This window comes from Molothrus ater, chromosome 7, assembly GCF_012460135.2.
Source record: "Molothrus ater isolate BHLD 08-10-18 breed brown headed cowbird chromosome 7, BPBGC_Mater_1.1, whole genome shotgun sequence".
In the NCBI taxonomy this organism is placed as follows: domain Eukaryota; kingdom Metazoa; phylum Chordata; class Aves; order Passeriformes; family Icteridae; genus Molothrus; species Molothrus ater.
The window spans coordinates 32830727-32844144 of NC_050484.2; the positions used below are offsets into that span (position 1 = coordinate 32830727).

At 39.7% G+C, this 13418-nt stretch overlaps 1 protein-coding gene across 1 annotated transcript in view; it reads right to left on the reverse strand.

Moving 5' to 3' along the window:
- Positions 1–1791: 1791 nt before the first annotated feature.
- Positions 1792–13418, reverse strand: part of LOC118688922 (von Willebrand factor D and EGF domain-containing protein-like) — a 171110-nt gene continuing 159483 nt past the window's right edge. Inside the window, exons 26-28 of the mRNA XM_036386867.1 lie at positions 11009–11104; positions 9122–9217; positions 1792–1814 (exon numbers count right to left, since the gene is read on the reverse strand). Coding sequence (XP_036242760.1) covers positions 1792–1814; positions 9122–9217; positions 11009–11104 — 215 coding nt within the window. The remainder of the gene's footprint in view (positions 1815–9121; positions 9218–11008; positions 11105–13418) is intronic.

Here is a 13418-nt window from a genome sequence, read left to right on the forward strand (position 1 = left end):
GCACCAAGCAGTATCAATTTGACTCACAGCAGACTTTATGTCAGTGTTAGGAAAGTCAAAACTGTGCTCTAATAATGTAGTTAAATACTTGAACAATGACTCTGATAAACTGTGAGGTTTCCATGACTGACAGGCTTGGAGAAGTTGATTTAAGCATATACAGATTGTTCATTGTACCTAATCCAGTCTGATAAATGAACTTTTGGGAGGCTTATCATCCCAAGTTTTTTACAGAAATGTGGGTATGTGTACAGTTTACTATAATCCATGCTAATAAGTCACCTTTTCATCCCCATATCTCTCATAATTCTGACTTTTTGGAGGAGTAGCTCATTTGCTTTCATATAACATAAGCCATGTAATTTATATTGACACAATGAAATCCATAATTTTAATTACTAATTGAATTTAACTTTCAGCAAGGCTCACAGATTGAAGGAAACCTGTTAAGTCCCTTTTATTCAGAACATTTCCTTCTTCACATCAAAGCAATCCATGTCCATATCAGAGTGCCCAATCAGGATTTCTGCAGAATAAACCCTGAAACTGAAGAGTTCTTCAAACAGTGTTAAAAACTGTGAGAATTGTGAGATCATTGCCAGAGAGACAGGTGTGTTTGCATGTGTCACTGGTGACTTGGCATTTTGGACATACATAATTTGCAAAGTCTTTTTCTACTTTCTTTTTCTGTCAGGACTGATTTAGTGTGTAATGGTTTATTCATGTGGAAAAGGAAGCTTGATTTTTATTATTATTATTATTTAATATTTTCTCCTAAGTGTAATAGACTTCCACTTGATTTGTGAAATGACAAATATCATACTTTGCACATTCACAACTAGAATAATTCTTTAAAGCAGTCCTGCTAATCTTGGTCTGATGGATCCCAAAGGTCAACTCTTGACCTAGCAAGGGAAGTCTCCTGAATGGAAGCACCTGCAGAGAAGAATTCCAGTTTATCTTGGAATATCCCTGCCTTCATTTAGACTTCTGGTAATTATTTGAGCAAATGTGCACCTTATTCTCCTAGGCCATGGCCAACCTGTTAAATAGTTTTTTTTTTTATGTATAGAAAATTACATCACTTACTCATCTTATCTACATCAGATGATTTCAGTATTGATGTAGGAGCTGTAGTTTATTAGGAGAATGTACTTGTTAAAAAATCTATACAGGAGTTTAATTGTGATATTAAATTCTAATTATCATTAACAAAATTGAGTGACTATTTGAATAGAGCTTCATGCTTTCTCTTAATATGTTATGTAACTGAAATGAAAATACATTGATTTTTGCCCCTGGCCTTGTAGTACAGGTAAATGATGGGGCAGCCTGCTGTTTGAGAGCTGGAGATTGAGCAGCCAGGACATCTGACAGGAATTGTGTTTGTGGTTTGGGCGATGACTGTGGCTGAAAAATCCCACTGGTGTGATGGCCAGGTCAGGCTCAGCTGTGCAATAGCCTTGCAAACCATTCTGGTAATCAGACAGATCTGACTGAGGATAAGGCATAAAAAAGGGGGAAAAAAAGTTCTCTAAACTTGAATGTGGCCTAGTTTGCAGCTGAGCAGTCATTCAACTTCCTTTCAAATATTCTATAACCTTATTTACATCTTCCACAGGGTTAACAAGGCTTTATTCATTTACCTGTTAGCTGTTTCAGTTGCATCTGGTTATTTTTGTTGTTACCACAAGGATCAGTGGCTTTGGGCCTTACCTTCTTCTCACATGCTGAGCCAGCATAGCCACATGTGCAAGCACAGACATTTGGTCTGATGCATCTGCTCCCAGATTAGCAGTTTGGCTCACAAAGTGCCACAAATGAAGAACAAAATTCTTTGGAAATGCACTTATTCTAAGTCTTGTAATCAGGATGTGAATATTTGGAAATACTGAAAATTAAAGATGGTTTGTCATAGGCTTCTCATGCCTCTGTGTCTCTTATGTTTACAATTTCTAGTATTTCATTTTTTTCCCATTTATGGGGGAAAGAGAAGACTGACAAAGTAGTGACCTTGGCTCAGTTGGAAATGGATCAGTACAAGGCCTAAATTTGAAAGACAGGATACATTCTGGGCATTGATGGTTGGGCAAGATTTGTGACAAAATTGATTTTCTTTTGCTCCAATTAAAATAAATTACAGCTGTTAAAAGAGCTGACCTCTAGCTGAGATGAAAGAATATGTTAAAATATGTACTCCCAAAGGTGGTTCTATCACAATACACAAATAAATGGGAGAATTTGGTGAACTTCACACTTCACACCTCTGGAAACCAAATAAGAATATGTGATTTCATGGTCATAGAGAGTTATTAATGAACTACTTATCCCAAGGAAAAAAAAAACCCAGAGAAATGTTTTATCTAGAGCACCACTGCATTTCTAAAGACCCATCAATTTGAAGATATTCTGTAAATAAAAGAATTAGTGCTCTATTATTTTTTTAAGAGAGAAAAAAGCAATTAGTCAAATTTCAGCTGGTTTTTCATCCTCATTAGCAATTTCCATTTGTTATGACATTGTTTTGGCATAGAGGAAAAAGAACAGCCAATTCAGAGGGCACCAATTCAAGAAGAACACACATCACAGTATTTTAATTAGATCTCATGAGCTAAACCTTCTAAAAATATTGCCAGAATATTGTATCCTAGTTTCATGCAGTCAAACTAAGTGCCTTAAAAACTGGTCAGATGTGACTCAACAAGTGGTTTCTTACATTTTCTTGTGTGGCACAGGAGTACAGGAAGCTGCCAACCATGCTGAGCTGAAAATAAAGTAGACACATGCCTGTGAACAATTTCCTTCATGATGGAGCAGGATGTTCCATCAGATTTAAATGAATTTGCTGCATTCTATGAGATTTTATTTCCTACAGAAGATCAGCTTAATAAATTAAGTGGCTGAAGGACCAAATTCTGCAATTTCAGTTTGTTGCACTTAGGTTCTGATTCAGACATGGATTTAAGTTGGTGCAAAGTCTTTGTGTTGAGATCTGAAGTCTCAGAGATAGACCAGGGCAAACTTTTATCGAAACACATTGTGGGATCCTAAGGCATCCAAAAGTGATTCTCAGAGTTATAATCATTGTTATAATGACCTTGGCTGCATGGAATGATCTGGAATTGGGCTTGTTCTGTCAGGTTATTATCCCATTGAGGGGGCAGGGTAAGGAATAATAAAATGTAAATATCTCTAACAAACTTCACAGCTATGGGGCAGAGAAGCAAAGAACCAGGTTTGCTGCTACTCTTACACATCTTAAAGATGAGAGTCTGTAACCAGCTTGGCAAAAGAATGTTTTTATGATCAGGTGGTGAGAGCTCATGCTGTGTCACATGCACTGCCCCAGAGCATGTCCAGAATGAGAGCACACACAGACCTGCATGTGCTGGTGCCCTCCAGGTGCTCCTTTGGGAAAAGCCAGCTGTGCCAGAGGCTGTGTGCTGTAGGACTCCAGTGACCTGGAGCTGTGAACTTGCCTTCCTGGTCTATGAGTTTGTTGATGTATTCCCGTCTCTCTGAAAAGGCAAAAGTGCTGTTCTCTTGAAACAAATTTTAAGGAGGAAACTTTGTTTTGTTGGGTGTCTGTTGCAAAAATCTCCTTAAGATACAGAATAGTGAACTGCAAACCTTAGAATTTCTCCTTTTTCTGAGAGGGCAGGGGACAAGTTTGCATTCTGGGTGTGGAGGGGGCAGAGGAGGAATGAAATCACACTCAGGCTAGAACAGGGAGCTTATCATTTCTGGAGTGCTACTCCAGCTCTTCCAGGAACCTTGAAAGGACAGATTTACAATTGGAAAATTAGGGTTTGGCTCACTGGAACAAAACCATTTCCCAACAGAGATTGCATTGTCAGCAGAAAAGGCTCCTTGTGCCCCACCCAGTTTTGTTCGACTGTATGGTAAGCAGGAAGAGAGAGACCTGTCTGTGTTAATGTTATTAGAGAAAGAATTGTGTATATTTCTATTATTTGTTTGATATGAATATGGGCTGGAGAAAAATGGAAGCTGGGTTTTCTTTCATCTTGATAGCAGATAAAATAGGAACAGGTAATGCAAAGATAAGTGGATTTTCTGCAGATCCCTATAGCATCTGGGGGTGTTCTGGTACACATGGGCATTAGATGAGGTACTAGGATTTTGTTTTCTGTCTGTGGTTTCCCTGATTCTTGTGTGTGAAAATAAATTTTACAAAGGAAATATATTTCCTCTTTTTTTTCATCCTTTTCTTCCTATCTCCCCATGTTCAACCCCCCAGCTTCTTTCTGTAGTGCTCAGAAAAACAAGAGCTCAGTTAGGAGAAAAGTTAAAAACATTTTGGAGGAAAATTGGAATTGACATCACAGAGGATAATAACAGAGCTGAAGTTCAAATGAATATTTCATAAATGTATTTACAAGCGATGCTAAGCCACTAAACACTAAAAATGACACCAGCTATGTATGCATTATCCTGTACAGATTCAGCAAAGTCATTTAACAGGCTAAGCTTATGTTAAAATTATAATCAATAAATGCCAATTACAGAAGGAGTTTTATCCCTGCATGTTAAAAGAACAGAGCTATAATTTGCATGCGAATGGCATTCTTTTCAAAATTATTTGCTTTTTTTTAAGGTTTGGAAGGGTTACAGAGGAAAGCTTGAGGAAATCCTGCCTAGGATGTTGTTCAAGGCAGAGAGAGAATGGGAAGAATATTGAGGAAATTATAAGGCCATAAGCTTGACACTTATAACATGCAAATAAAGAGAAGTTATTCTGAAGGGCAATGAGGAGCCAGTATGGGTTCAATAATATTAGAACAGAAGACAGCAGCATGAATTTTAATGATGAACATCCTTCACAACTACAACCTTCTTATGCTTTATAATTAATTGTTAGAATTATACCTTGATCCTGCATTCAGAGCCTTGAACAACAGACCTGTACCCCTGGCCAGAAGCCTTCTGACTTTACTGAGCTGTGTTTTGGGTGTATCTGTCAGGGTGATCAGGTTCTGCTGCCAGATGCTCGTTTCTTTGGCCCAATGTTTCCTTCTGAGCCCAAGAAAAAGAGAGATGTGAGTTACCAGCACAGGAGGCAAGGGGAAGCCACAGGCATGGAGCTTTAAATTGGTGTCTAATATGGAATAGGAATGGAATAAGTGATGGAAAAACATGGTGACCCTGGGATACTGTTTCTTTCTTTTCAGAAAGGCAAGTTTTTGGATATTTTTGCAGCCATGAAAGCTAAAAACAGAGTCACACAAAAAAGCTTCTAATGGAAGAACCCTCCTCTGTGACCGTGTGTTCACCAGGGGTCTCAGGGTGAGGGAAGAGATGAGGATCTGACTCCATGTTTCAGAAGGCTGATTTATTATTTTATGATATATATTACATTAAAACTATACTAAAAGAATAGAAGAAAGGATTTCATCAGAAGCCTGGTTAAGAATAGAATAGGAAAGAATGATAACAAAAGCTTCTGTCTCGGACAGAGTCTGAGCCAGCTGAATGTGATTGGCCATTAATTAAAAACAACCAACATGGACCAATCAAAGATCTACCTGTTGCATTCCACAGCAGCAGATAATGATTATTTACATGTTATTCCTGAGGCTTCTCAGCTTCTCAGGAGGAAAAATCTTAAAAGATTTTTCATAGAAGATGTCTGTGACACTCCTCTATAAAGCTGCTCTTTTCTATAGTTGAGACATGTTGAATATTTCAAACTACTTTTTTTAACCTGTTCTTCCAAAAGGTTATTTCCCTACATTTGCAGCACAGTCTGAAAATTGACCATTATTCCTTAAACTATGCCCCTCAAAGTCACAGGTATTTATCAAGGCTAACGTGTGTATTCCCCCATACACCTTATTTGTTGGGACAAATGACCTATTTTATTGATTCTCTTTCAGAAGCCATTCTGCTCAGTTACAGATGAGTGAGGAAGAAAACTACTCTTTTGACTGACCTCTTTATTTACAGTCTGATAAAGGAGGACTATTGTGTTTTATCCATTATCAATGTCTGCTGAAAGTCTCTTTTGCTCTTGCCAAGTTCTCTAGTTGCAGCCAGGGGCCGGTGAAACTGTAAATACACTTTCCTGCACAGATGTCTCTGCAATGTCATTGGGAGTTTGACTGATTTTAGCATTAAGAAATCATAATTCACTGCATGACATGCACATGCAATTTCATTGTGCCTCATTGCAAAAGAGACAGAGTTTCTGCCTGTGTGGTTGCATCTCCAAAATGTAGCAGAGCTGCTCCAAATTAGTTATAAGCTCCTTGTTACCTTTGATATTACAGCCCATTCTAGTTCTCTGAGGCATTTTCAAAATATTTTAGACATAAAATTATTCTGCCTTAGACATTGCCAATCTTCATTGCAGTAGAATGGAAAATCTGCTCTAGGATACTGTGAATGGGTTTGTCTGCTAAAGGGCTGAAGCCTTTTGGGTTATCACTTGTGGTAGAGATCTATTGCTTTGTTCCTGGTGGAATGTGACAAGAAAATCTGAGGCATCAGTATTTGAGGCTGTAAATAGTTAAATTATTAAAGACCTAAAGCAGAGAATGTTTTGCCTTTTTTGGTTTAGTAGAAGGCTGAAGGAAGAAAGTGCTTATAGAGAGGAATTATTGTGGCAGCTGCTGCCTCCAAACATCTTCTTGAATGGTCCATGTGGGCTCAGGCCTTTGTGAGTTAGAAACTGAACAGGTGGAGGTGATCTGGGACTCTTATGAAAGATAAATCAAAAAGCAGATGTCCAAGTAGATGTCCAAGATTATTTCTTAGTATTTGTCCATTGTTTCCTTTGTTGGCTTAAGAACCTGCTCTGGCTTTGTATCTCAGTATAAAGGATTGCAACAACCTGTTCCATCTGGGAAATGTCCAGAAAATAGCAGTGGAAGTCTCTGTGTGTCCTGTGGTTTAGTCACCCTCCCCAATGTGTTAGGAAGTCAGGGAGGAAAAAATGAGGGTATAGATGAAACCAGTATCTGCATTTCCATCACCACCATCCCGATAAGGGCACTCAAGTGAATTCACAGGCTGAAAACAAAGAATGAAGCTGGGATTATCTAATCATCTCCCACCCTTGAAAAAGCCCCTGAGAAAAAAAAATTCTGCCCTAATGGATTCTGGATTACAGAGTGATTGTTGAAAAAACCTATACTCTGAATTGTTACTTGTAGAGCGAGATGGAATATTTGCATTATGAAATGGAAACTATTGAGATTAACAATTTAAAAACATAGAAATAGATAGTATGAATCAAATATTAAAATATATGTAGTTTTGATTTAATTCAGTGTCATAGAATAAATATGAAATAATATATTCATATAATGAAAAATATGTGGCAGCTACTACTTTCTTATGTTACAATGTGAAAATTTTGCCTGTTGTTGAGTTTAATAGCCAAAGTCTGTGGTTAAAGTGGTGCAAATCTAGGTTGAATTCAGCCTTGCTGATGTTACAGTGGAACACAGAATTTGGGAATACACATCCGAGCAAGACAGGGGTGCTGAGCTCAGGGAAACCTCAGGAGCTTAAATGTGACAAAGCAGTTTTGCACAGGGGAGTGGGGTGATGAACCAAAGAGCTCCTTGCCAGAAGCTGAGGGGTTCTGGCAGAGCCTCTGGGCTTGGCCCACTGTCCCTGTGCTGCTGGGAGATGGGACAGAGGCCAAAGCAGTACAAGAGCAACAAAAACAGCAACCAGGGGTTGGTCTCAGCCCTCTGTGCTGCTGCAGCCTCTGCCAGGGCTGAGGAGGAGATGAGCAAGGGAGGCAATCAGGAGGCTTCTCGTGTTTAGACAGATAAATACATTTGTTCCATTGAGTCCAGGGTTTGAGGGAATAGCCTCCCATTAAACATGAAACATGACTTACTTTCAGGGTTACACTTCCATACCTAACATCTGTGAGGATGAAGGTTTTCCTGTTCCCTTGCTTCCCCCCTGCCTCGCTGTGAATACCCTGGAGCAGCATTGTAAGACCTCACCATCTGCTCTCTGACAAAAGTCTTCTCTCCTCTCTTTAAAAAAGCAGAAATTTGGGGTTGCTGTGGGACCTGGGAGTTTCAGCCAGACCCTTTTGGACAAAAAAAAAAAAAAAGATTTAACCTCCCACTATGGGAAGAAGTAGTAAAATCAGAATGACTAGCAGATGAAGGGATTTGGATCAAAGTTTCAGAGGTTAGATAAATCTATAAAAAAATTACCTGGCTTGTGTGCCTGCATAGGACAGCAGAAATTGTTAATGCTAGTCCTACTTGCCTTTCCCAGGAGCAAGCACGATTTGTTTATTTATTTTATAAACTGAGTCAAGAATATGCCATCAATAACTTTAAACATTCCCATGTTTGAACTAGAAGACAGCTGGCACAAAGAAACAATTACACAGCCATTGGGAGTTAGCTGACAGAAGATTTCCATAAGTAATTACGCTCTGTGAGCGTGAGGGAAAGGAGATAAAGGAGATAATGACCTTTACAGGGGATAATGCCTTGATATTTTCCTCATACCCTTTTGCTGTGAAGCTAATGGCAGCCACAAACTGAAGTGACCCTGGATGTAATTGGCAATAACAGATCTCTTCCCATTCCAGGTCTTCCAACCCCCCCCAAATGCAAATACTTCCAGCCACCTTGGTCAGCCTGAACAAGCAGAATTTACAGGGTCAGGCTCTAAGGTTAGCAGACACACAGAATTTCTGTGCTTAATGCCACTTGGGTATAGAGAATGGGTACTCCACTTCCTTTTCTCCTTGGCCTCTCCTTTTAACCTTGTATTTCAAATTATTTAATTTAAAAAGTACTTATTTTGTCTGACAGGTTGATGTCAGCATCCATGTGAGAAAAAAGATGAGTCAGGCCTCTTATATTGAGTCTAGAAATGTCTTTGAAAGTACCAGTTTTACTGGCAGCATAGGACAGTTCTGACAAATCAGAGGAAGAATTCACGTGCTAATCGTGTTAGGGTTGACTTTGACAGGTAATAGAATCATGGAATCCTTTAGGTTGGAAAAGACCTTTAAGATGACTGCGTTCAGGCACAAACCTGACAGAATACACACACAGGAGAAAATGCAGTGTGTAAAAAGCTGAGGTGGTTACAATCTGCAGGAATGAGGAGCACTCACGGGTCTGGCAGAGCGTTCCCACCCATCCTGCGGAGCACTGGCAGATGTTGGGACCCACACACTCCCCTCCATGGAGACACCTCTGCAGGCAAGCAGCTGGGAAGGGACATGGAGCAAGTGAGAGCATGGATGGGATGGGTCTGTGTGCTCAAGAACTGGCTGAGAGGTCACCTGCTAGGCTTTATTCCATGTGGCTGATGTCATGAATGAAATGAAATTTGAACTTTTTGGGATAAAGTAGTTAATTAAATTGAGAAGTGTGTAATGTTAAGTGTTTGTTAATACAAGTATAATAATAGTGTAATGCTAAGTGTTTGTTAATACAAGTAACTAAATGTAATTGGTTGTATGAGAAACTAATACTGTTGTGTATTTATGGAGGGGGAGTGGAACCAGGGAAAAGATAAAGTGGCAATCATTTTAAAATACAAGGAACTTTCTAGAAACATTACCTCATGGAGCACAATCTCAGCTAGAGCTAAGATTGGAGGAAAGATCAACCAGTGAGAAGTGAAAATACCAAAATTATTGGTTCAGAACAATCCAAGCTATAAACCAATTAAAGACAGAAAGAACAGACCTGTCACAACACAGATCCTGAGCACCCCAATCAGCTGAGTCGAGAGACTTTGAAAGGCCTGAGGTGCTGGACACCCAGGTCTTTCCTCGGAGTCAGTTTCCCTGGAAATATCCCTGTATTATGATTATAGTTACTAAGTGGTTGATACAAGTCTCTGGCTTATCCAGGGGCTTTGCTTCCAGTTGTTCAGTTTTGCAATTAACAGGCTTACCTTTTTTTTTTTTTTTTAATGCAACAAGCCTAATCTTTGTTCTTTAAGAAATTTATTTTTTTAAGCCTGTTCACAACAGCTGACTTCCAGAGGAATGGGTGTGTTCTGTTCATCACATCATCAGTACGATGATCAGAATTCTTTGATATTTTCTTCTTAAGAAATTTATCTCTGATAACTGTCTACTGTGAGACTTGGCATTTCTAATGCTTAGCTCATCATCAGCTAAGAATAATCTCTCTATAATACATTCATGCACTACATATTCCATGCAAAAAACAAATATTTTCATGGAAAAGTTTGATATGTTTATTGCATATAGTTTTTGTTCAGAGATCCTGAAAGAGTGAGTGCATGATCTGGTGTATATGTATGAGAGACACTTCCTTCCTTCAGCATTTCTGAATAAATTATTAACATTATAAATTCAAGCCACTGGTTCTGAAATCATATTTACTAGCAGGACCTAAAGGGTAAGAAGCCAATATTTTAATCTGGTTTACATACAGTATGTCATCTTGATTATAAATTTATTCAGTTTATCTGTCAACTTCATGGTAATGAATAGCCATGTAAGGAAAAATATTCCTTGAAAATATTTTAGGGTGAGAGGTTTTTTTTTTTAATTACATTTTTATGTAACTGTAGTCAGAGTTACAGAGTAAGAACACGTCATTCTCCAAATTATGCACCGATGACCTTGAGAGTACATCAGTTTGGAAAGCTTTATAGCAGGCTTTAGATAGTTCTGTACTTTGAAATACATGACATTTCTCTGCAGAATATAACAAAATATGTGAAGCTGTTAAAACATAAAATCAATGCTTCAAGTTTAATACTGTAAAAATGAATTTCCATAACAAGATGTATAACAGAGCTGCATGAAGCAGAACCAGGGTTCCCCCACACAGCTTTTTCTCCTCTGCAAGCATCAAGTGTTTACAGCATTTTGTAGTACCTGTACTTAAAACTGTTATTTCTTCAAACTGCTGAAACAGCAAAACAGATTCTGTGCTGGTTTTTAGTATTAGAAGATTGCAAATTGCTGTTGACTGGGCTAATGAATATAAACTTTGATGGGAGCAGAGGTGCTTACGTTTGCTGCAGTGCTTTCCCCTCCAGCCAGACGGGCAGTCACAGACATTGGGGTGGACACATCTCCCCCCATTCATGCACGTGGGCTCACAGACACCTGCAGGAACAAACAAAGGAAGAATGTGGGGCTGGGAAATGAGGGGAGACTTTAGTGGGGGCTCACCTGCTTCCTTGCGGAAGGTGAGTTGGCTTGTAATTAAAAACAAGAAACAGGAAAGTGGTTTGGGATTGAGAATCTGAAACACAGAGCCTTGATAGGTCCCAGAAATCCTCATGGGAAATGCTGTGTCATGTGGAAACTCTTTGGCTGAACCTTTAGTAAGGGCTGCCTCACCAGAGAAGAGAGGCTGATTACAGAGATTCTCAGAAAAGCAAGTGGAAAGGCCAAAGATTGTTGGAGCTTTCACTTCCATGTGGGGAAATTCCTTCTTCCTGTTCTCAAATGTTCATTTAGATAAGAAACCTTGGTGAGGATGGATTGTTTTCACACCGTTCTGGGTGTGATTTTGCATTCAAGCAAGCATAAATCCTAAAGATCTATTCTTCCCTTGCCCTCTTGAACCATTACTTTTTAAAATACTTACCTTTTTACTCTATTCTTTTGTACAAATAAGATGTGAGAGCTGAGTTCTTTCAAACACAAGAAGCCAGATATGTTTATTTGTTGACTGCATGAAAAAAATGAATACCTAGTTTTTGTGTCTTTGATTAAGCTGTACTTATCAATGTTGTTTTAGAACATTTAACATTAAAATCTCAAATTTCTGGGAAGTCACACGGCCTGCTTTGATGTAGGTAGGTGCCATAGGCAGGTACCCAAATTCCTCCTGTCCTGTCTCTCCTTGCCTGTTAAGGTAAGTGCAGAAGAACCCATCAGAGGCTGGGTAATTCAGAAACATGGCAGTGCCAGTATGGTGGGAGTGGGAAAGATTTGCATTTTACATGGAAGGAGGCATTGGATAATTGGGTGGAGTACAAAAAGCTGTGTAACACAGCAAGAGGCTGCACTGGGCTAGGAGAGCCAAGTCAGGAGTTTGGCAGTGAAGCTGTGAGAATACATTTGTGCCCAAGGGCTCCTGCCATGCCCAATGCTTTGTTTGCACAGTGGAGCTGGCAGAGACCCCTTCCCACCCGTGGAAATTGGTGTTGTTCCTCCCTGCCTGCAGGGAGGGGAGGCTGTGGGACACCCAGCTCCTCTCAGCAGAGCAGCTAAAACCCAGCAGTGCCTCCATCAGCCCCCAGGCTGTGCTGCCTTTTTGCACATCAGTGAGTGTTAATGCTGCAGCAATCCTGACTGCAGAGCTGTCACTGCACACAGGACTCTGCATGACCACAGTCCCCCCTCAGACCTCTGCTGTAGGAGCTGGAATCCTGATGGGGCCTCAAAATAGGGGTGATTACTAAAAGACAGCATGCAAAAATGCAGCAACTTTTATTTGATGGGAGAATAACCTTTTGCTCCTCTCTCAGGGATGATCAGGCATTTTTAAGTAGGTAGATTTAGGTTGCCTAGTTATTGCTGTGATGTAGTGAAATATTGCTTTTGTGGCACTTTGTGTGCTGGTCTCTCCCTTCAGCCCAGATGCTGCTGCCTTGGCAGCTTTTGGAGCTGTATTGCTGCTCTTGCTTGGCTGCTGCATTTGCATTTCACTCTGTGCCAAACCTCCTGGATCCCTCAGCATCCTGACCTGCCCTTAGGCAGGGCAGGCATGGCCATGATTATGGGGGCTGCTTGGACCCCAGCCCTCAAACTGTCATCCTCCATTTCCTTCCTTCTCCACCTCTCCTGATCCATGCTGCAATCTTGGCCTCTGCTTACTCAGGCTAACAGGGATCCAGGGTTCTTGCTGAGCTGTTTAAAAAATGCTTCAACCACTGGTTCAAACCTGCATGAGTTCAAAGGGTCATGGCCTCCATAACTCTGAAATCATTTAATCTCTTATTTTCCCTCTTCCTTTTTCTCTCCCCTTTGATCTCACATCTCCAGTAAGAGATTTTTGATCCACAATCTTGGATCAATTCACATTTCAATTATAAAACAGCTCAGACATTCAGAATTTAGAAAAGATGAGCCCAAACCATGAAGTTTGGTTCCAGATTTAAAATCACTTTGTGCTTTTTGATATTCGTGGACTGTAATGCCCCAGCACTAACCTGCTCTCCTAAAATCACTTGAAAATCTACAGATTTTGTTTTGAGATAGTCTGAAACTTGGACAATATCTTCCCACAACCTCTTAGAAAGCAAAATCAAGGAAAGGTAATGAGGACAGCAGCACTTGTTCATATGGATATTTCACCTTTTCTTCTTTCTTTCGTTGCTTACATTTTCTGTACATTTTTAACCTTACACAAACAATCGCATTCCTGTTGTTTTTCGTTTCTTTTTTTCTTTGTACTGACAGCAGACAG